General features: G+C 39.1%; 1 protein-coding gene across 5 annotated transcripts in view; it reads right to left on the reverse strand.

Annotated features, from left to right (window-relative positions):
• Positions 1-495: 495 nt before the first annotated feature.
• Positions 496-25593, reverse strand: part of adamtsl3 (ADAMTS-like 3) — a 315350-nt gene continuing 290252 nt past the window's right edge. For 4 of the 5 annotated variants that reach the window (XM_070967605.1, XM_070967624.1, XM_070967595.1 and 1 more), the window contains 10 exons: positions 17554-17681; positions 15361-15498; positions 11721-11903; positions 11373-11498; positions 10370-10612; positions 5590-5773; positions 4404-4608; positions 4222-4325; positions 1247-1461; positions 496-798 (listed from right to left, as the gene is read on the reverse strand). In XM_070967605.1, coding sequence (XP_070823706.1) covers positions 680-798; positions 1247-1461; positions 4222-4325; positions 4404-4608; positions 5590-5773; positions 10370-10612; positions 11373-11498; positions 11721-11903; positions 15361-15498; positions 17554-17681 — 1645 coding nt within the window. In that variant the 3' untranslated portion in view covers positions 496-679. Of the gene's footprint in view, positions 799-1246; positions 1462-4221; positions 4326-4403; positions 4609-5130; positions 5774-10369; positions 10613-11372; positions 11499-11720; positions 11904-15360; positions 15499-17553; positions 17682-25593 lie in introns of those variants that run through there. The other variant, XM_070967615.1, reaches the window with a different exon arrangement.

Raw genomic sequence — 25593 nt, forward strand, 5'->3', positions numbered from 1 at the left:
ATGAAAACGAGGCCCAAGTTTTAATAATACAGAATTTCCCTTTACTATTTTTGAATGAATCATTTATAAAAACACTTCTGAACATTTATACAAATAAATAAAGTTAAATGGAAGAAAAGTATGACTGCAAGTTCTCTCAGCTGTTTTTATGTAGCTGCTGATATGGTGAACTTCACATAAGTGGCTGATATCTCATATCTATTTAAGGTCAATACTGGCAAACCATTACCTCAGTCTAGGTCTTGTGTACAGGAGAGCAGCGGTATGCATTCTTCAATGAACAACATCATTATATTCATTTTCGCCCAGACTGCTTCATTCGAATGTCAAAACTAAATTTCAGTTTTTGCAGTAAATTCCAAAAACTGTATTTGATCCACATAGTGAACACTCATTATTAGGAGGTTGGATCCAAATCAGAAAATAAAGTCCACTTATCCTTCCTTCCTTCCTTCCTTCCTTCCTTCCTTCCTTCCTTCCTTCCTTCCTTCCTTCCTTCCTTTTGAGGCTCCATTGAGTTTCCTTTTAGGAAGGTAAAAAATTTGACTCAAGCTTTTTCCCGTTTACATAATGCAGTTCTTGAAGCATCCACTCAGGTGATGTCCCTGCAGTCTTTGTTCAGTCACACGTAGCCCATTAGTTACAAAAAATGGAGGGTGGTTTTAACAGCTCACTGCCACTAAGTGGAGTCAGTGTCCCGTGAACACGACCCACAGCATCTCTGTTTGTACTTATCCACGTTGCACAGCTTCAGCCTCTTCACCACGCTGCAGTACTGGGTGGTGTCCTTGCATTCACCTGCATAAGAACAAAACACTCCATATAATCACCAGAGAACAAACTACTAATTAAAGGCAGCGGCAGATTTAGTTGGTCGTTCCTTAATTGAGACTACCATTGATATTAAGAGGGAAATTGATTGTCCTGGATGTAATAATTTTCCCTCTGCTTCCCTGACATGAACTGCTCATTCCACTTCATTTCACTTCATTCCACTAAGAAATTAGTATGTTCCTGAGTTCAAATGGACAGTCAGTAAGATTTAATTTTTTTTTTTGAAATTGTTTGACAAATCCACTATTGTTTAGAAACTGTACGTTATTTAACTGCTATATAATTTCTTTAGCAAAAAAAGTTTCTATATCACAAAATCTGAGAATTGACAAGAGAAGGTGTATTGAAGCTGCTGACCGTTGTAACAAAGGTTACTTGTTCTAAGGTTATGGACACACCCACAAAGACTTACCCCCACAGGTGGTGGTGCTGCAGTGCTGCCAGCTGGAGGGCCGCTGCAGCCAGGCACAGTGCTGGTCAGCCAGAGTCCTGCCACTCCTGCGGTGAACACAGTCCACCCTACGGGACTGAAAGCCACTCCCACAGACTACTGTGCATGCCCGCCACGCACCAGGCCGCCACTGGACATCACACAGGTCCGAGGAACAGTTGCGTACTGATGCCGGCCTGAAAGAGATTCGTTTTTCGTACTACACATTCATTGCTGTGGCATGTTGTTACCATTCTTTCTACACATCTCCTGGGTTTCCCAAAGCAGCTTTATTGTGTTATCTGGAAACCAGGCAGGGTGCAGTCTGGAACCCCCATAAATCTGCAACGTGCAATGGAGTTGAAAAGACCAGATTTGTGTTTCACTTGTGTTTTTTGTCCATATAATTTAGTTGGTAGTTGGTAACCGTGGCAACAGAAACTCAGAACATATGTTAACATACGTTACAGTTTATTTATCACAACAGCACACAAAGGCTATATATAAATATTTACATATAGAAACAAAATACTGACTAATGAACACATTATATTTCTAATGCCTAATCATATATTGTCTTCAAATTATTAAAACAGTTGACTTTACCGCCACTATCTGCTTCTCTATCATATATTAGTGTGTGTGTGTGTGTGTGTGTGTGTGTGTGTGTGTGTGTGTGTGTGTGTTTACAGTCTAGGCTACATCAGAATATTCTATTACTGTTAATCCCATATGAATATTAAAATACACCAAACCAACTGTCCTGTATCATAGCTACATGTATGACGTTTGCAGCAAAAAAAACGCATGAAAATCAGTTTAGTTTTCAGAGAGTTATGATGGATTAAATGCGCTGAGACCTCTTTGCACCTGCCAAACAGCACTGAGTGGAGCGGGTGACCGGTCCAAGATGGCGGCCCCACGGCTCGTCAGCACCGATAGGCAGTAGCAGTCGATGCGGCGTCTACTCTTTATATCTCTATGGTCTGGTCCTACAGGACCGGTCCATCCCTCAGGTCGAGTCCCCCTAGTGGCCTGGCGCACTTCCGTTTTGTGGAGTGAATTTGCAGCGTTTGTCTCTTGAAGCTGTTTTGGGTTTGTGTGTGTTTTGATATTTGCAGTATTTTTCTGTTGCTTTTGTTTTTATGTGTTTGTGTGTTTTTGGCTTTGCACCATTCCTGTGTTTGCAGCGTTTTGCCATTTGCAGCGCGTTTGCCCTTGTCCGTCATTGGAACTATCAACCTGCCAACTGAGGAAATGCACAAAGACGCTGCCAAACAGGAAGACCGTATTTGAGCAAGCTTGGTTGACTGAATGAATTACACAGATCAAACTCATGACAGCAGTGACACCAAGTGGTCAGGAGGAGATAGATAAGTCATTGAATACTGTAGAATTCATAATAAGATAACACCAATTTGAAAGAAAATACTTGTTCATGCACACAGTTTTTTTGTTTTAAGAAATGTTCTGCCGCATATGTAGGCATACTGTACTTATTAGCTGTTACTTTATTATAATATGTCCTCACTAGCTAAGAGAAAAGGTGCCCTCTGTGGAAGAGGTTCAGTTCAAAGGGTCGGATAATAGTTGTAAAGAGCCTGCCCACCAGCAGATCAGCTGACTGAGAAACTGATGTCATTGATGACACTGGAAGAAAGACCGCCAAGTCACCATCACCTTCCTCTCCATGGCTACGTAATGTATGTGTGTAGCAAAACAATTAGTTTTAAGCATACTGAGGAGGATAATTAGGGATACATTATTTCTTATTAAAAGAATAGCTCAACATTCTGATGAAATGAGGACATCTTTATCAGTGTCATGTCTCTGTGTAAAGTAGAGCTGCTTGCTAAACAATAGGTTCAGCATGTAACTAACATTTACATTTCTATTTGTGTATAGATTAAACAAACAAGATAAAACATCTTAATGGTTATGTTCACACTTTCAATTTCTCTGTAAGTGAAATACTCACATGCCCAAAAGTACACTGAAACAGCTCTGAATGTAATTGTTTCTCCTGCCTGTATTGACAATGAAGTCTCCATTCCTTCATAATACATCTGTACTGTAAGAGATGGGAGACAAAATCCATGAACTTTGTTCTGTGTAAGAATGAAGTTAAGCTATAGCTAATTGGAGGCTGAGCAGCCTGTAATAGACAAGTGTGTATTTTTTAAAAGTTTAAAAATTTTTATTATGAACTTCCCTCCTTGTGTTTCCCTCAATTGTGTTTAACTAGTGCTATTACTGCTACTGCAGTCAAAAACTGTTTGAATTTGCAGAATGTGAACCGATCCTTTAATCAGTAAACTTTAGAGGTGCCTGCTTTCTGTCTTTACCCAAAGCTTGACCAACCATGTCCTGACTCCAGCTGTCTACTTAACACAGAGACAAGGCATTAATATCAATCTGCTCATCTAACACTTGGAAAGAAAACAGTTAAGCCATATGTTGAATGTATGAGTTTCAACTGAAAGAAAAACAAAAACAAAAAAAGTCATATCCATCAGGGATCCTGGCAATGATTGTCAACTTTTGACAAACAGAAAATCTTAAAGATACATGTATGTCTACACTTAGATGCGCTAAATCAACTATACTGTAATTTTGTCACAGAGGTTATAGCTAGTCATGGTGTACTGCATTATATTGAAAATATGTTACTAATATTCTTCCTCCCTCATGTTTGTAAATGGGGTGTTTTATAGTTGAGCTGTTGATGGCATTAGATTTTCCAGGTGTACCCAATAAAGTGGCCAGTGAGTTTATATAACACATTAATTCAGACATGTGTGCATAGTATCTACTAGAGTAAACAGATTCATTTAACAACCAGCTCTGTGAGAATGTAGACCTGATGTATAATATTTTCTGTGTGTGTGTGTGTGTGTGTGTGTGTGTGTGTGTGTGTGTGTGTGTGTGTGTGTGTGCGTTGCGCTGTATGTGTATACCTGTCTGTGAGTACACAGTCTGCGTATAAGGAGCCATTGGCATATTGGCAGATGACAGATCTCTTCTGTACTGTGGTGGTGGGGCCTATACATCTCCCTGAACACTGAAATTGAAGAAGTTTACACTTAACAACACATGCCAGTACGAGTATAATATAACATCAATTCAGTGTGTACTGTACCTTTCCCCACGGACTTGTTACCCAATTCGGACAGTTATTTGCAGTGCACGGCTCTCTGTGTGTTGGCCAGTTCATCCCCTCACAGGCAGCTGCTGTCAGAATCCTTACTGCACCTCTGGCATCCAGTTGCTGACAGGAGACCTGTCTCTGTTTCCAGCCACTTCCACATGAGGCTGAGCACTTTGACCACTCTGATACCAACCATCTGACAAGATGACGAGAAACAAGATATGCACATACCATGCATACATTTCAAAAAGGGAGATAGCTCTGTTTGTGATTTGCTTTATGAGAAATAATGATATGCAACCCATAATTCTCTAACTTTCTGAAAACAACAATCCATCCTTCATGTCTGTTTCACATCAGACAGGTTGTGAACAAACTGGTTAGCACCTTTTAGTCTCTGCTTTGATGTTTTACACAGTTTTACAAATACACAGCAGAGTTATCATGAATCTGGATCAGTATTTATTTTGTCACATGACGAAGAGATTTAGCCATTTTAATGTTGTTCCGATTTTTCCCTGTGGAAATAGGTCTCCACAAAAATGTCCTAGAAACGCTAAGGTGGATGGAAATTGTTTTCACATGAAAACTGTGTTTTAAAACTTCAACAGCTTAATGGAAACATCAATATCCATCGACTGTCTGCTGGTGCTGGGCAGGTAGTACATAGTGGGTTCATCAGAGTGGTGAGACCTAAAGTTGTATGGTAAAACCAAAATAATGAGCCAGAAGACACTAAAAGGCTTTGTAGAGAGGGAACCTGTAAAGCTGGGTGATAATTCTCTGTGGGTTTGTCAAGCGACACCTTTCATATTACACAGTCATTTGATGCAATGTAAATATAACAAATATCAATTAGTGTAGCTTTAAAACATACAGTGTCTAAGTCCAGTCAGATAAATGTACACTTAAGCATATCTATAAGGCTCTATAAAGGCAGGACAAAAGCTGTCCTAACTTACTTTTTATTATGACAAAAATTTACCAGCACAAGAACCCTAATGATTTGATTGGAAGGTTCTTCTTTTTCAGTTTGTGTGTGTGCATGTGTCAAAGTTTTTTATTTAATTTTCATCATTTCTTCATCACACTCCCATACTCCATGTGCCTGTAGCTGGCTCTGTGTCTGACTTAAACTGATTTTATGCTTCCAGAAATGCGTGACATCCTGATGTACCTGGGAGGGCAGTCTTGTCTGTTGCAGGGAACTGGGGAAGTGATGGGTTTTGGTATGTGCTGACACATGATGGGGTGGACATGCTCTCCATCCAGAGTGACACACTGACTCATCCGCAGCCAGGTCCCTCTGTTCCCGCAGGAAGCACTGCATGCGGTCCAGTCTCCAAAACGCCAGCCAAACTCTGTGGACCCAGATGTAAAAAACAATCAGATTGATACAATCAAGCTGGAAAAGAAACAAGGAAATAAGTGGGGGAGTATGTGATACACTCAAAATATGTGGTCACTTTCATGTTTATTTGTAGAAAAATTATTCTAATTATTATCATATTGTTTAGCGGTTGTTATTATAACCCTTAGGTTATTAGGAAGGAGAATAGCAGAACCAATGACCCCAATGACCTCAGGTGGGTTGTGCCTGATGGGGAGTGCTTCTGCCCTCCCAGCAGAGGAAATCTGGGATGATGGAGCATGGTTCATTTCCTTCATACCTTCTAACAACTTACCTGTGTTTGTCCGGTAAGTACAAACAACTACCTCATAAAGCTAAACTTTATGTAGCACGAGTGTGAAGAATTTTGTCATTGTGTTTGAGTGTCTAGTAATTAGTTTAAAAAGTAAGATTGTAAGGTTAGGTACAGCTGTATTTTCAGTGAATGGCGTAAAAATAGCATTTACACGTTACATGGTTTCTATACGTATTATTAATGTGATTGTGTACACTAAGTAGTGATATTTTCAATGTTGTGGCCCTGAATACTTAATGTTTAAATACTGAATACTTGATAGATATTTTGCATAACATTATCCTAGTTAATGTAATATTTTGTATTTTGTTCATTGCAGAGATACACTTTACAATTAAAAAGTGTTATTTCTAAATTTCTTTTGAAAGTTTACCTAGGTGATGTTTTGAATGTTTTGGAATGAAAACTATTGACAATAGTTACATGTGAAATGTATGTGGATGCATGTTGCTCTGTGAGTAAAACAAAGCGTAACTTTAAGTTGGTTTAATTGCACTGTGGTAGTAGCCAGTACAGATGCTGGAAAGATACACTTGATGCAAAATACAATATGGAGGTGGTTCAAAGAAATTGTTAAACAGAGGAGAAATAAGAGGAGAAAACGGACATTTGCACCTTATGGACATTGAAACAAAGAGACTAAACTACTCTGGGGAAAGTTTTGATTGTTTATTTCATGTTCTATGTTTTGTAATAAAGAGAGGAAATTTGGGAAGAGACAGCATGGGTAGTGCCTTCATTCCTTCTAACATCTTACCATGGTTTTTCAGGGATTTTGAAAGACAGTGAAACTGATTCTTTTAACTACTGTGGTCCTTTGAGATCTGTAACATAAATGACTAACTTTCTACTGGTTTCTAATTTCAAACATAAATTGATAAGGGCCATCTGGACTGGGAAAGGTGGAACAGCAGCAGAGCAAGCAGGGGCACAAGGCAGCCAGTGAAGAAGAAGAGGGACAAGAATCGGAGGGACAATCTGGAGCTTCTCAGTGCACACACTGCTTCTCAATATGTAGTGTGAACAATAGGCCCTGCCTGTAATGATGGTCTGTATGGGGATCGTGTCTGGTATGGGGAAAGTCTATTCCTATCCCATAAGAAATGAATGGGAGGAGGTCAAAAAGCTGACAAATCATTGGACGTTTTCTACTGCCTACTGCTCCCGCATACTTTCACCTAGAGAATCCATTTAAACTTTAAATTGTAGACACAAGTCTTCTGTATTGATGTGTTATTCCATGTTTTGATAGGTCATATAGTTTGTGATCAATCACTGTTCAATGACCATGATCATTTTGGGAGAAATTTTGAGCTTTCAATGGGTGTGCATTGCACGGAATGTTCGTGTCAGAGTGGGTGATGTCATCGGTCAGAGTGGAAGAAAGCCAGAAAAAAAAACAAGTTTGCAGACAAATTTGTTCTGTCTCTCACAATGTCCTCAAAAAATCTGAATACAGAATTTGAATTAGCAGCCTCTAAGTGCGGCCACATCTGTCTCTGCACCTCATTGACTCCAATACAAAGATTTTCTGACGGACCCCTGTTTTAAACTCGCACGTGTCTCCAAAATATTTTCTGTAGAGAACACCAAAATCACACCAATCGTTCAGGAAGTCCTGACAACGATGACGGTCTGTGTTTTTTACAGCAGCAGCAAAATTCTTGAACATGAAAGATTTATCTTGGGAAAAAATACAGACCTCAGTCAAGGAGAGGGGACATTAGACAGCAGTCAGCAACTTATTCCATAATGCTCATTCTACAATGGAATGCTAAAAGTCTAATTGCAAATGGACAAAAGTTTAAAGGATATATCAAGGAGTTAGCAGTAAAATCAGACATTATTTGTGTACAGGAAACATGGCTCAAACCAACTCTGGACTTTATTATTAAAGGATAGTCAAGCATTCGTAAAGACAGACCTAGTGGAAATGGTGGGGGATGCAACTTTTATTAGACAAGGTATAAAATTCAGGCAAATAATGACAGCACAAGAATTAGAGGTAGTAGTCACTGAGGTGTGGATAAAGGCAGGAAGTATGAAAATAATTAATTTTTATAATCCCTGTCAGCAATTAGACAAGAAAGGATGGAATCCATCTTAGATGATTGGAGAGGGAAAGTAATCTGGTGTGGAGATTTTAATGCGCACAGCACAGTGTGGGGGGACCAAGATGACTCAAATGGGGAAATTATAGAAGAAATTCTGGAAGAGAAAGAGATGGTATGTTTAAATAATGGTTTAGGCACCAGGGTGAACCTGGCGAGGGGCACAGAATCAGCAATTGACCTCATTTTGGTCTCACAATCTCTGGCAGCAATAAGTAACTGGGAAGTCTTAAGGGGGGGCACAGTGGGTAGTGATCACTATCTAATATCAGTTTTTCTAGGAATAGAAAAGGATACTGACCAGAATAAGGGAGAAGGGAGATGGAAATTTGAGGAAGCAAATTGGAACAAGTTCAGAGTATTAAGTGAGGGAAAAATGCAAATGATAGATATAAACCAACCAGTAAACAAACTGAACAATGAAATTTATAAAAGTATAGAGGGAGCAGCAAAGGAGTCCATCCCAAGAAGTACTGGGAATAAAAGGGAAAGATTAGTCCCATGGTGGACAAGTGAATGCACTAAAGCAATAAAGGCTCGAAACAAATCCTTTAAAGCCTTTAAAAGAAATCTTTCTATTCAGAATTGAATAATTTATAAGAAACAACAAGCACTGGTGAGGAGAGTAATAAGGAAAACAAAAAGAGAGTATTGGAGGAGATATTGTGAGTCACTAGGAAGGAGCACGCCATTGGATAGAATGGAATAGAATACACATCATCTGTGTGTATTGTTGGTGTGAACTGAGTTATCAACGTAGCACATCCAGTCTGAAATACCACTTGATGGCCAAACACATGGCGAATGCGAATTCTCCGCCACCTCCTTGTCAAAACCAGGTGACAATGAATGGCTTTCGACAGAGGCATATTGATGCTATTATGTTCAAAGGAAACTTAAGAAAGGAAAGTTTAAGCCATGGTTTAACTGCACTATAGCTCAAAGTGAGAATGTTAGTGTGAAATACAACACTACACGTTGTTGTTTTAAATTAAAAAAAACATTTGCACAGAGCAAGCCTATCCACTTTTCCATGTTGAAGAGTATTAGAATGATAATTCAAGGGACATTTAGAATAGATAAAAATGTGCGATTAATTGCGTTAACTATGACATTCGTGAGATTAATCGCGATTAAATATTTTAATCAATTGACAGCACTAATTTTTAATGATACAAGGTCTTCAGGTCATTTGGCGTGACCACCCATCATGTGGTGCGACAAATATTAACAATAACTATATTAAGTACAAACTAAAATATCTAATTTCTGTAACTGAGACATTAATAGCTGATACAATATGCTTAAGTGAAAGGTATTTTTAAAACATTTTTATCAGTATTATGCAATTTAAAGAAAAATTAGTCAGTTAACTACATTTAATATAACAACTGTGACATTATAGAGCTAAAATATGAGATCATTATTTACAAAAATTCAAATGAAATGCAAACACTTTGTTTATATGCACTTGATATTGGTAACAATTTGTAAAAAACTATTAAGTATGTTAAGAAAATCTATTAATTTTGAGATAAATAATGGTCGCACCATTGACATTTTTTAAGACCACGGGCAATTCATCTGAATGAAAAAACACCAAAATTGCTTAATTTAAAAAGGGCAATGTTAATTTTTGTATACACAACATCCTTAATGTTTGAACAGTTGCAAAAGATAAATAAATAATAATTGGCATGTTGAAAAACCTTATATGTCATTGACCCACGTGTCCTGCTGCAATACATGTCTGCAAGACCACATCTTTCCACAATAACACACACCCACACACTTACTCAGTCATGATTATGACTATGCATAAAGCACAAATTGTACTAATAATTCCAATTCAGAAGTGTGTCACAGACGAACAGGAATTGAAATCAAATCACAAGGGTGGGAAAACCCAGGAAGCAAAGCAAAAGATGACACATGGCGAATGCTTTCAACATAAAACAGTAAAAACAAAACCAAACAAACCAGACCATGACACCAATTATTTCATATGGAAGTAGCAATCACTTTTTTCACTCTCACTGTTTTTTCATGAAAAAGTAAACTGCTAATATCTGAATTAGTCTATATTTATATTTATTACACACACCCTCCACACATGCATGCAGATCAGCTTAATGCTCACCTTCAGTGTGAATGTATATCCAGGCAGCCAGTGTTTGTCTGGTACTGTTGATGGGGGTCTGACATCGGTATTGGCCTGAGAACTTGCCCTGGAGTGTGTTGACCTCAAGGACACGGCCTCGCACCAGCATCCTGTACTGCAGACCCTGACCCTGGGTCTGGGCTGGACCTGAAACCTCCCTCAGGGTCTGGTTGTTGTAGTCCCAGCGCACTGGCAATTTGTGGTCTGCAACTACTGGACAACCTATTGAAAAACATGAGCAGACTGACGGTAAAAATATGACATTTTAATGGACTGTTGAAGATGTCCACTGATTTTACACATCAGAGTCTCTTTAAAGGTGTTTGGAAATACTACTGCATATGTGAAAAAAGTAGTATAGAGGCTCTAGAGGGGGCTGCACAAACTGTAAACTGCCTCAAGTGATGAGTTGGAATCACTCAGGACTGAAGACTACAAGTTTGAAAATGAAAAAAAAAAAGTGTGGATGTGGAGTCAGACAGAACTGAGCTTACTGGATGTCTGTAGCTTGGGTCTTATCTCTGCTTGAGGTGAGCAGCTCAAGGTTACATTAGCTGCTATTAGCATGACACATGAGGAGATTAATCAAGAGCTAAATGCACATTTACCTTGTGCCATTTTCTTACAGTAGTATGGCCCAAGTCCTGTGATTCCTACAATATCTTGCATGTTTTTATGTTTTCCAATTAAATGTCAATGAGCCATGTTAATTATTTTCCCCACTTCAGTTCACACTTTTTATTCACAAGAAATCCAAATCCAAATCAGTTAAATCCCATTGAGTTCATGTTGAAACATTTTTCATTTTTCCATTAAATGTATTAAATTATTTATTGCCTTGTTAAGTGTCAATTCATCCAAAAACCAAAACCATATTTTCTCACTTCCCTCTGTTGGTATTTCTCTATACAAATACTTTTGGTTTTGTGTACCTAGGCTTTAGAAATATCTCTCTCGTTCACGTGTATGTTTGTGTGTGTACCTATACGTAGACTATCTCTGGGTTTGATAAACACGCTCGTTCCACGACGTGACGCCATGAGGACCCTTCGCCTATTCAGTTCTTGTGAGACTGGAACAACCCTGCTTCCTCCAGCAGGGTATGGTCCTACACACACATATACATACACACACACACACACACACACACACACACACACACACACACACACACACACACACACAAAGAGCACAAACCCCAATTGTATCTCAGCTTTCAGATGAAGACAGCCAACCATGATCAAAGTGAGCAGTTTTCATTATCTGAGCATGTATGTGGATATTTGTGGTATATGATGACAAGTTATGTATCATTTGTGTGTGAACCCACCATAGACCTGCAGGACGGTAGAGGCAGTTGACTTTCCTATGGTGTTAGTGGCGGTGCAGGAGTAGATGCCTTGGTTGTGCAGAGAAACATTTCTGATCCACAGTAAGCTTGGTGGCAAAAAAACAACACCAGCACCTAATGGTCCATTTTTCCTGTGCCATGATACTCTGGGCTGAGGAACACCTGACAGACAGAGAACAGTGTCTGGGTAACACTTAAGATTACAGACCACATCTTATACTATTCACTATATACACGGCATGAATAAAGTACTTACTGGATACCTATACTGAGAAGAGAAGTACGCTAGTACATGGGAAGATGAAAAGAGGTTAGCGAATAAGGGGGCAAAGATTCTGTGTTTAAGATGGACGAAAAAAGAAATTACCCTTGAAGTATATTTTAAATTGCTGAGTACTTTTTTAATGATCAGTATGGCACAGTTATATCATTACTGGGTAACAACACCCTGTGGTGTGGCAAGAGGGGTGACGGTCGATATAGCAATGAAATTAATTATTTTAATGGAAAATGCTGACAAAAAAACAAAAATATTATTTAGAAAAAAAAGAAAAAAAGAAGGGGAAAAAAAGCAGTACAACTGCTTAAGTACGATAGCAACTCTACAGGATGGTTTTGAGTGGCCAGCCAGGCAGATAACACCCAGGAGAATCACATAAATTTGATCAATATATTGTGTATCACCCATGATCTCATACTGCATGTACATCAGTGAATGTGTTGATGATGTGATCACAAAGACAATACAGTAATTTCCCAACCAGAAAGCCAGGATGAATGGAGAAGTGAGGGGTCTATCCAGAGCAAAAAGCTGCCTTTTGGTCAGGTGACAAGGAAGCATACAACAGCACTAGTGAGACTGAAAGCCTGCTTTCAAGAAGGCTGAAAGGCGGCATCAAGAAGGCAAAGCAGAGACATCAGTAGAGACTAGAGAGCAACTTCAACACCCAAAACACCAAATATACTGTATGTGGCAGGCAACCTAGACCACCACAGGCTATAAAGGCAGGAGCACCTGTATCATATAAGCTTAACACCTTTTATGCTTGCATTAATCTCTTCAACAAAGAGTCAGCTGTCAAGTCTACTCCACCTCCAGAGGACCCGCCACTCTCAGTGTCCACAGTGGAGGTGAGAAGAACTCTGTGGAGAATGAATGTGAGTGACTGATAACATTGCTGGCAGTGTACTAAGAATATGTTCCAACCAGCTCATTGATGTCATTACTGACATGTTTTACTTAGAGTATTACTGTCACAGGAGAGTGTTCCAGCGTGCTTCAAGACAGCCACCATCGTTGGCACTGTTAAGTCAAAACAAGTACAATCTTGTGGCACTCAGCCCCATTCTAATGAAGTGCTTTGCTTGTTCTCCAGCACATCAAAGATCCCCGCCAACCTGGACCCTCAGCAGTTTGCATTCAGAACCAACATATCCACAGAGGGTGCCATCCCCACAATGAGCTACAGTAATACAGTTTATTACAATAGCAATTCAATAAAAAAATAAAGAAAATAACACACACACAAACACACACACACAAACACACACACACACACACACATATATGTATGTATATATATATACACACACACACACACACATATATGTATGTATACACACACACACACACACACACACACACATATGTATGTATGTATATATATACACACACACACACACACACACACACACACACATATGTATGTATACACACACACACACACACACACACACACACATATATGCAGTCTGTGTTGCTATTGAGTTGTATTGCATTATACTTTGAGATTTTTCTAATACATTAGTCTACCTTCACCGACAGAAACAAGGTGCACAGAAAGTAATAAACAACTATCTCCATGACAAATTCAATGCTGTTAATAGCTCGTCACTCATACTCTCCAACAACAATACATGCGATTTTGGGAGTAGTTGGAATTTAACCTATTCAGTCATTCATGTGTGAGAATGTGTTGCCACAGGGCTCAGCCCACTTATCTGTGGCTTGGATCCCAGGCCTTGGTCAAAGTATCCCTGGGCAAGTTACTGAGCCCCAAATTGCTCCAGATGCTGTGCCATTTGTGTGTGAATGGTTAATGCTTCTACTGAGGTAGCTACCATTGTATGAATGTTTGTGTGAGTGGTTGAATACAGACTTGTCTTGTAAAAGCGTTTTGAGTGGTTGTTGGACTGGAAAAGCACTATATAAATACAGTCCATTTACCATTCGGTGCAGCAGTCTGGGATCCAGTCCTGGGAGAGGTGTACACCACCTTGGATCCAGCCTGGAATGCTGAAACACTGAAGCCTGAGTAGGGCTCTCCAGTCACTCCACAGCAGTTTACTGTCACTGCTGCAGCCCTCAGTCCAAAACAATTCTCACTGTTAGTTTTACAGTCCTGCTGCAACAAGCTACTGTAACTGTTGCGTTAGCTAGGGCAAGTAGCTAGCTACTGCTTTATATAAAAAAAGGAAATTTGCTTTATAAAAAAAAAGGAAATTTGAATTTTCAATTTGCACATTATTTCTTTTCTGATGTGCGACTGAATGAGCTTATCTATCGCTTTATCATCAGTTTCATCACACTCATGTACAGTACAGTGGTAGAGAAGTGAAGATGAAATTTGGAAATTATCATTTGACCAACTCAATGTCAATATTGTATTACTGTTGTTGACTGATTATCGAGGATGTTCTCTGAGGGTGCATTTTGTAGTTTGGTCAATAACAGATCAGCAAGAAAAAAAAGTACATTAAACTGATACAAGAGATCTCACCCTAAGGATGACAGCAGGAGCCTGCTCTCCTCTGACCACAAACTGCTCTTTCACCTCATGGATGCCCTGCAGGTCTTGCTGTTGATGTATTTTAATCAGAATTACAATAATGTATTTTTTCCAAAGAAGAGAGAAGAAAATATATTTTATAAGATACTGAGATTTGGAAATGGTTTATTTCAACCAATTAGTCTTTTTATATTGTGGTTTTCCTATTGCCTCTAAAAAATCGAGAGGGAGCAGCTTCTATGGACCAGCATCCTCTGCTTGACATCGTATATAGTTTTATATAGTTTGTATGACCAAAAAAGAACTGCTGTGAGTCTTGGAAGACAAATTATTTGTAAAATTGGGGATACCATGGGCGAGTTCTCGAGTCTACTGACCTTGTGCTTTGCAGGTGATGTGACCCTCCAGGTGTACCTTTTCTTGCCACCGCAACACATTGGCATCAAGGCTGAGGGGCAGCACTGTATACAGCATTTTTAAAACATCCACCACAAATTAACTGTTGGCCCAACTTTAATATTTTATACTACTGTTTCTTTAAAACCTGACTGAAAATATGAGTGATACCACTACAACTGACTTCACTGCTGCCACAGGCATGACACCGAACCTGAAATGCCTCCCAGATGTTAGACCTTGCATGGTAGCTTGATGATCCCGGTGTGTGAATTGGTGACTGGGAGGCACACTGTAAAGTGCTCTGGATAGAAGAGCTACATACTGCAAATGCAGTCCATTCCAGTCCATAAAAAAGGAAAACATGCTTTTTCTACATTGGTTTAACCGGCCATATATTAACATTATTTATGGCATATTGTACTATGACCTACCAGTGACAGAGCAGTCCAGAGTGAGGTTGGCACCTGACCGAACACTGACTCGTCCCCCAACTGCGGTCCTCAAGCTGTGGCCCAACACCATCCCATGGTCTGTAACATTCCTCCATGACACCACAATGGCTGGTGGCTCTGAAGTTTCACATACAGAGTAAGAGTATCAGTCACTCCAGCAGTAATGAACAGTGTTGGGTAAGTTACTTTCAAAAAGTAATATAAAACATATTATTAGCTACTTTCATTTGAAAGTAATATGTTACTTTTAAACACTACTGTAATTTGTTCCAGATTAAACTACTCTGGATTACTTTCACCAAAGTAACTGCAGAAATATGCATGGCATTATATTCTATGGTTATGTTACCGTTTGTAATAATAATGCCGTCTCCTATAGCCCCAGCTTTACCTGGTCTCTAAGGCAACGTTAGCTTACTTTATGACTGGTTTTCACAGGGATTTTGCTAACAAGCTTTATCAGACATGCTTTCCTACTCACTAGTTTTAACCATTAGTTAGGTAGCTGGTACATTTCTTGGTGCTGGCTGCATTGAACATTAGTGTTTTAGTGTTATTGTCTACCCTATTCAATATTATTGAAGGGCTGATATCATTATTAACTGCTTCGCTCTTAATATCTGTCATTAACAGTGTGTTATGTTAATTGTAATAAAGCTATGCGTTATGTCCCTTGTTACCAGGAACAGTATATTACTGAAATGCATTACTTTTGCAACCCCAAAAACTGGTAATGGATTTGAAAATTTCACGTCTTTTGCAGTGCAAACATTGTCATTTGTGTAACATCTTGCTTGTGCATGTTTTTTAGAAAGCTACTGATATGAATCCTTGTTATACAATGAGTGAGGGAGAACTCTCAAGAACCACAATGCATCAGGAAGCTAGGAAGTGAGAGGAAGTTCAAATAAAATAACTTTTAAGATCCACATTAACCATTACATTGTATTTTAGCCTTTGAGCTTGTAACAGCACTGAGCTGAAAAACTGTATTTTCAGAAGTCTGAAATTCAAAATTGAGATATCATCCCAAACTTTTATGTTTATGTTACATCTAAAAAAAGATGGGAATGCATATGTTCTTTAGCCCTGTTAGCAGTGTGACTGCTGGAATGGTAATGCTATTCTCTCAATCAGTCCAGTACATTTTGTACTGGGTGAATTCTAATAACTTTGGTGATCCTCCAAATTTTCATCTAAAAACCACGTCAAAGTTTACATTTTTGTCCAATACTTTTTAAAAAATGATTATAACTTTTTATTTAACCAGGTCAGTCCAACTGAGATCACAAAATCGAAATCAAGCAACATACATGCAAACATCAAAAATGCAAAGCAAAACATACAGTATCAACTCCAAATACCTTCAAAACTAATGAAATTCCAATCAGACATAGCTGTACTTTGTGATTAGAGATGGTCAACATGGTAAACGTTACACCATCTTAAACATTAATCTTAAAGGTTCTAATTCATATTTATTACCTGTTTTTACTAGTACTGTTTTTAGGAGCATCGCTTATAGTCAACATATTTATTTACTCATAGTGAAAGTGGTCACCTTCACTGATAATTATGGACATGCTTAATAAAGTCCCAGTGGGAGCTTTGTGTGATTTGACAGTCTGTTAATGGAGACTGCACTTTTTTTAAATCAAACTTTATTTATATAGCACTTTTCATACATATTAAAATGCAACACAAAGTGCTTTACAACAGTTAAAAACAATACAAATGAAAACAGAACAACAGTTAAAACCCATCCCTCCCACCCTCCGTATGTGCTAACACACACCCTCAACTACATGCATACACACACGCACACGCACACGCACACACACACACACACACACACACACACACACACACACACACACACCACAGACAGCAGCGAGAGTAGGGAGACACTTGATCAGCCAGAGAAAATAAAATAGACTCAAAGCATTAAAAATGGTGCTGCACAGTGAGGCCATTTGATAATTGGGAGTGTTTGAGTATCATTCACAGCATGAAATGCTGTTACACAAAACAAACTTCAACTTACTGTCAACTCAATGTATATTTTATTTCAAATGTTCTCAAAATGTATTATAGTAACAGAAATATTAAAATGTAAATTTGGATGATGTGCATAATAATGACACTTGAGACGAGTGTATTTAAAGGACACACCTGCCACCAGTAGCTGAAATGTCTCTGAGTCTGAGCCATGTATGTTGGCAGCTGTGCACTTGTACTGGCCTCTGTCAAATGCTGTGGGCTGAAGGATATGGAGTTGTCCAGAGCTATCCCAGAACACCCTGCAGACAGACAGGGAAAACAAGTTTTCTATGTTATTTATTTATTTTTGTCAGGTTTTCCTGACCAAGTGAGGGAGAACTCTCAAGAACCACAATGCATCAGGAAGCTAGGAAGTGAGATTGTTCTTTGTCCTTCACCACAGCGGTCATGTCACATAAAACCCCACATTCAACAGGGATTAAATGGTGATTTGTTCAGAGTACACACACATGCATATGGTTGGGGTTTAGACCACATCTGAGTGTAGGTACCAGGTTAGAATATCAAACAAAAGGTTTGGGATTAGGACTGACCTTGAATCAGGCCTGGGCTGTTAAAACCATGCACTAGTTTATGCACCACAGCACTGTAGATTATTCTTGAAATCAGTGGATAATGCTCAGCCAAAATTCTGCACCTTCTGCAGACCCATGCCTGAGGCTTGTCTAATTATATTGCTAAATGTCTAGAAGTGATGATTACAACACTTAAGTGTCTTGTCCATCATTTCTTATGATAACGCTAATAATAACAATAATTGTTCAGTTGGAAACAAGTGAACAAGTGAACAAGTGAACAAGGAGGTTTGATCCCTGGCTCCTCCTATACACATGCAAGTGTTCTCAACAACCCCAAGTTGCTCTCCATGGTTGTACCAGTGCCTTGCATGGTAGCTAATATCAATGCAGTCTATTTATTATTCTTATATGTTTATTAGGTCAAAGTCGTATATGTTAAGAGAACTTGATGTCGTGTTTCAATTTGCCATCCCATTCATTACAGTGAAAGCTGTTAACTGTGTCTACATGGCCCACAAACAGTTAGTTTTGGGCCAGAGTGTGTCATGTGACCAGCAATTTCAACTACACCAAACTCCCCTTACAGCACTTTTCCTTAGTACACTACGATGAATGTTTACATAGGACATTCTGGACAATAATTTCATCATCCTCCTTTGTGCTCTCTTCCAAATATGTCTGCCTAACCTGGGGTTCGTTTTCAACCTGTCTGATCATCTAACTGCTCATGTTTTCTGCCTTGTTGACTTCTCAGCCATGTTGATATATTCACAGACATAAGCAATTACCTTGTTTAGTACAATTATTACTGCTCAATGGACCAAACTGTGAGACACCATAATTGTACTTTAAACCAGTAAGACTACATATAGTGCTCTCCTCCTGGTAATATACCCCTGAACACAGAGAACTGATTACTGTGCTGCAGCTTTTAAAAGGGTGGAAAGGACCACTAAAGCTGTGAAATTCAGTATTTCCGACAGTGGCTAAAGGTGGAAACACATGAACTATTAGGGTATGAAAAACATGCTGTCACAATAATGAAAAAAGCAACAGCCTGGCTTTGTAGAGTGTGACTGGAATTGATAAAACTGTACCTGTTACAACACCAACTTAGGATAGTCGGTGCACCAGTTTTTACATTCATTCATTCATTTATTCATTCACAATTAGGCTTGCATTCATAGCAACACTATAACCAGTAAAGCAATATAAGGAAAAAAATACAATTGTTCTTAGCGCTTTCCCTCCAGTGATGACTCAAATGGACTCTAGTTAACTTCTTCTATCTTCTTGCATTCCAGTTTTACTCCCTGCCATTGTTCAGTTTCCTGCCAGTTTTACTTGTCACCTGCTCTCTATTATCCAATTAATGTTCCCAGTATTTACACTGTATTTATAGCTGTCTGCCAGATTGTCTTAGCTTTCCTCACAGACTAGCCTTCCAGTCATTATTATTACCTTGTTGGTTTCTAGGATGTATTCGGAACCTGCACTGTTTTTCATAGTAAGCAGTGTGAAATTGTTGTATTTTGCAGTATGCTAGACCAGACTTCCTCGGTTCCCGTTTATTAAAAGCAGAAGTAAACAATAACATGGCCACACAATGGCAAACTGCCACTACTGTGTAGCATCCCCTTATACTTTAACTGAGAAATTCTACATGTAGATTTTCATGATTTTCCCAAAGATGAGCATTTACCTGAGAGACGCGTGACACCTATCTGACAATTGGAAGGAGTCAGATTTACCAGCGTTTTGCTGCATTTCTTCACTGCAAACCTATCATGAGTTGGAGCTCGTCCTCCTGGTATTTCTGTTACATAATGTTGTCCTTATTATCCTTGCTTCAATCAAACTGAGTGTCTTTTCATAAAAACTGATTGATGGTATTTTTGTTCATGTTAATGTCCATGCTGTATTGGCCATATTAAGAACATTTTCATCTTGGCAATAGTCACATAAATAAAAAAAATAAATAGATGTGAATGTGACTGACTCGCTGGCTAGCTAACCACCCCTGCAAGTGCTTATGGAGGTTCTAAACTCCAAAAACATTGGCGCACTTATTCGATTCATCATTAATTTTTGTAAAACTACCAATATTTGAAATCTACATAGTTGATTTCCCACCTCAGAAATTGTCAGAAGTGAATTTAGGAAACAGCGTATAAATATTGTAGAAACTGCTCCCCACTCCCCAGTGCTCCAGGACTTTGTATTATGGGTCACAGAAGGCACGATAGACAGATTTTGCTTTTGTGTACATACAGCAAACTACATGCTACATTTTGTCCATATCAGTATATACTGCTAATATTATAGGTGGTTATGAATGCAGCCTAAGTGTATGACCTCTGTCTGATTTTGCATTTTGATTCTTGCCCATCCCTTTTACTTTTGGAGTATTTTTGTAGTCAGTCTTTTGAGTCAGTGTTTTTGTGTGACCTTCTTTTAAAAGGTCAACCAATTTCAGTTGCTATCATGAGTTTCACTGCTTTGGTAAAATGGGGTCAAGAGAAAATGTAGAATATTGTTTTTTACTCTATCGCTTATAGGTCCTGTGAATGTCAATAAAGTCTCTGTCTCACTTGGCTTTGAAATTGTGCAACTTAAAAAGGCTTTATTATGCTTTAGAAGAGCTAGATAGTACAACAGACCACATTGAATGGCAAAATATCCTGACTGGCTACATTCGAAGATGAAGTGAGAAGACATCATAGCCTTCTCCTGGCTGCATTGCAAAGCCTCCCTGATCTCTCTCCACGAACTCTGTGCCTTTTGTGCGTTCTTGTAGACTTGACATGATGAATCGTACAAATGAGAATGAACCCAGTCTCTCTCTCTGAAGGCATTCATGGGATGCACTCGGTTGTTCACACCAAACATAACAACAGTAGTTGTGTGATGGAATGAAAAAGGAAGCTTCAAACCCCTGCCTTGTTTTTCCCCTCTGCAGACCTGGCCAATCACTACGTAAAGTGAACATGATTGTCAGAATGAAAGTCTGTGATGAAAAGGCTAAGAGGTACACTTGTATGACCCTTCACTCAAAGTTTTTCTTCTATCTGGTCAAGGCTGATACAGTTTTCTAGTCCTATGTTATAGGAAAAAAATCTAAACATTTGCATTTGATTTAGGGGAGACAATAGCAAGAACACTGTAAAAACAACAACAACAAAAAAAATCTTTTTATCAGGCTCACAGAGGGAAGGTATTATCACATTACTCCTGCAGCAAGATCCAGAAGGGCGTTACAAGGATCTAACCAATCTGAGATGACACTAACACTGCTCTGCTGCGGCCCCCGTTTCCTCTCTACATGTATTGCATTGAGAAGTAAAAGAATTATTGGTGATGTTACAGAATATGATCAAACAGATTTCATACATTTACATTCTGGTGATAACATATGGCATCTTCTAAATACTATCGAAATCCTCATAAAATGGGTGAAGATCTTGTATAATCAGTGTAAACAATGGGTATTAATCTAATAGTTTCACCTTGTCTATATTTGAAAGAAATTCTTGCTTTAAGAATTAGAAATAGTTCTTACAAAACAGCTCCTGCCAAATGGAATAATGACTTATATTTCAGATGTTTTAAAAGATACATTCTGAAAGAAAAACAGGGACAATTTAGAAAGTTTCACAATTGTGGAGAGGGAAAATTCTGTTGTTCCAAGTAGAGATTACATAGAAGAGATAACACTCTCATAATAACTTAGTCCATTTATCTCTTCCCTCCCCAGAGGCATCATCCTTTAGACATGTGAACCAAAAAATGTTTAAGTTTCTTTGAAATAAAAAGGCAATACATATGCAATTCATGTGGCCAGATCTTATCTTCTTTATACTTATTCTTTGATAGAACATTTTTCAACCATTTTCAATTAAAACCTACAGTTTGAGGGGCTATTTAAATCAGCAAATCTGTCTCTCTTTTTTCAAGATGTATTGAAGGTGTCCAATATTGTCCTCCAGGCACCCCAGAAGATATCCTAAATCAAGTAATATGGATGAACTCAGAATTATTCATCGCTAAGCTGTTTTTATGGGAAAAACTTCAGAGAAATTGAATCTTTTTTTTTTTAAATGATGACAGCCTGGATGGTTTCCTGTCATATCATCAGTTTTACTGTATGTATGGTCAGATATGTGATAATTTTCAGATTTAAGATAATATAATTTCAATTTTTCATTTTGCAGAGGCCTTACTGTTTTTTCACATTCTGTCTGTTCTTTTTTGGATGATGAATTTATATTTTAATACCTTTTTTCTGAACAATTCACATAATTAACTTCTACTCTACAATCTTTCAACTGAAGATATTCCACAAAATTGTAGGTTAAGAAATAACTTAATGTGTTTAACATTGAACAATCATCATTGTGTAGACTGTGTAAGGCCCATTAAGTTTAAACACACACCTTTGAAAATTATGTTGGGGGTTCTGGGGGAAAGCTGTCCCCAGATAATAAATATAATTATTCTCTTAGGTAAAATATTAATACTTTAAACTCAATCAAGAGCTAATCTGAATCTGAATTTATTAAAAATACATCCCAAAGCCAATTTCTTTAGGAGAAAATTTTAATTTGAATTACTGAAGGGATCCTACTAATTTAGTCTTTTTTAACCTCTTCAATATGAGGCCTATTTTGTCTGCCTGCTGTCTGAAGTGATTTACCCAAAATAAACATATAGTATATCTTCACAACTACAAGGGCTGTATGAATAATCTTGGTCTCAAAAGAAAGCTAAAACCTATGAGATTACTACAGAAGTGTCAACATATGTATTACTGTGTCAGAGTAAATTCATCTGGAACACAATAGAAAATTTACATTTTTATCTCTGCCTGAAAAAAACCCACATTATTTAGAGTGAAAACCACCTTTGAATCATGGGATAGTAGCCAAATTCATTTTGAAATTAGTAATATATGATGAGTAACTGTGGAAAAGTACATGCTAAAAAAATGAACCAGAGCAGTTTTACAGAAGTTATAACACAGATATGTTCAGGCAGACATTTGGGCACATTTGGGCACAATATGTGCCATTTGACCTCCAGTACCAGACTGGAAAAATAATTATATTTGACTGATATATCACTATGGTTATCATTCCATCCAAATGCAACTGATTTTGACTAATTTTGAAAATTTACCCAGATACAGAAACTTTGTTTCTGGATCAGAACTCTCCGAGGTCGTCTCTGTGGCTAGGGCTGTGTCTTCGTCATCAGACGGAAGAGACATACGCAGACACGAAGACACATGCAACAGTCACCCCCCTCAAACTCAATGCCTTCGTGGCTCCCTCCCCCCTCCTTCCTTTGTGCCAATGTAGCATGGAGGGTTGCTGCGAGGCGCCCAAATGTGGCTGCGTGCACACCCCCCCAGTGTCTGTGCTGTGACACCAACCCCCCCAACACCCTCACCCGCTCCCACATGTGCAAGTCTTGTTTTGTTGTAATGTCTTATTATGTTACTTGTGTGCTGAGGTGTTTTTTTCCTAATCCCACACTGCCCCCCCCAACACACACACACACACACACACACACACACACACACACACACACACACACACACACACACACACACACACACACACACACACACACACCTAAAGACAATTTACAGTCACAATTTAACCTAATGAGCATGTTTTTGGTCTGTGGGAGGAAGCCGGGGTGCCCGGAGAGAACCCACGCAACAACATGTGAACTTTCACACAGAAAGGCCCTGCACGACCCGGGGATCAAACTGGTGACCTTCTTGCTGTGAGGCACACGCACTACCTGCTCTGCTACTCTCTGCTGAGCCAGAGACAGTATATCGTATGAAGAGTGCTCCTTCCACTCTTGAAACCCGCTCCTCTGTATGTAAACAACCAGGACCTTTGTGACTCAAACTAACACAGGGTCACAGGAGACATTCACAACATTGATTCGAGCTGGAATATAACTTTTTGACCACAAAACAGCAAAGGTAAGACATACTTTATGATTTTGCAAAGTTTTTTCTGCTACTCATTGGCTGCTAGCTCGCCGGGTTTTTGTCGCAAAGTGAGAAGGCAGACATCTCTATGATCATCAGCTTTCTCTGCTTTCATATACCAGGCCTATGTGGTTTGTGTGAAGTAGTGAAATTAGCAGACGCTCTAAAGTGGACATACGCTATTTTCGTGTTTTTGTTACAAGACCTTATAATTTATTGCTGGATGAATTATGTTTCGTTTGGGTGGCAATGCTTGGTAGAGGCTTTAAGCTAAGTTGCTCCCTGTCATTCTGGTATGCTACAAGCTCTGTCCTGGGCTGCCCACTGGACTCCATTGAGGAGGTGGCGGACAGAGGGATGTTAGCCAAGCTGACATCCATCATGGACAACTCCTCTCACCCCCTGTATCACTGTGAGGACCCTGAGCAGCTCCTTCAGCACAAGACTTTTACATCTTCAGTGCAGGAAGGAGCACTACTGCAGGTCATTCCTGCCCACAGCCATCAGACTGTATAACAGTGCACAATAACATCTACTCAAATGCAAGTTGTACTGATAACCTGATCACATCTCACATTTTTTACTCTGTTTTCATGTGCAATCATCATTTTTAAATTACCGAAGTGGGTATGTATTGTATATATTGTAAATTACCATAGGGTATATAATACTTGTGCAATGTTTTGTTTTGTCTTCTTGTCCTCTGACTTCTTGCACTCTGTCTTGTTGCTGCTGTAACATGTGAATTTCCCCCATTGTGGGATAAGTCTACAGGTTAGGATTGGTGCTTCCTAGCGTGAGCATTAATCGTCTGTACAGGGGGCGCTCATATTGAAGAGGTTTTAATCTCATTTATTAACTGTTTGACCTGTTGTCCAATGTTTGGTGATGCATATGTTACTGTGGTTTTGAAGATTCTTTGTTGTTACATACAATCATACTCAGTACAACATAATGAAATTTGGTCTCTGCATTTAACTCACCCCTGAGGAGCGGCAGGCAGCCACTCCAGCTCTACACCAATGACAGGAGAAGTGATCTAAGATGTTGGGGGAACTGGACCCATGTAGGAAACTCACGCAACCACAGGGAGAACATATTCCACACAGCATGGCCCTGCCCCAGCTGAGAATCGATCCCAGGACCCAGGAACTGTGCTGCTACAAAAAATCCTGCATAACGCTGGCTAAACAGAGAAGGGAGATTGCTTACTTAAGAAATGGGGACATGGAACTTAGTATAGTGTTGCCTATAGTTGTTAGGTAGTGCTTGTTTTCCTCCTCGCCCTATTGTTTCTGTGTGTCCCCTGCCCTCTTGTGGTCTTGTGTTGTCTCCCCTGTTTTGTCTAGATTGGTGTATGGGCTGCACCTGCCGGCGAACTACACCAGACCTGCCACACCTGTAACTTATCAGGTCATCACTCTACCCCTTCACCTGCCTGTATATAAGCCCAGCGCAGTTCACCAGTATTCATGGAATCGTCTGCTTGCCTTAGTGGTATTTCTACCCATGATCTGCCTAAGAAACTCTCTTCTTTTTGTGCTGATCCTAACCTGGATTTTCTGCTCTCCTCTTCAGAGTTCGTCCTGTCCGTGAGCCCTCAGCTCAGCCCCATCTTGCCTGTGA

The sequence above is a fragment of the Chaetodon trifascialis genome, chromosome 1 (assembly GCF_039877785.1).
Source record: "Chaetodon trifascialis isolate fChaTrf1 chromosome 1, fChaTrf1.hap1, whole genome shotgun sequence".
NCBI classification, from domain to species: domain Eukaryota; kingdom Metazoa; phylum Chordata; class Actinopteri; order Chaetodontiformes; family Chaetodontidae; genus Chaetodon; species Chaetodon trifascialis.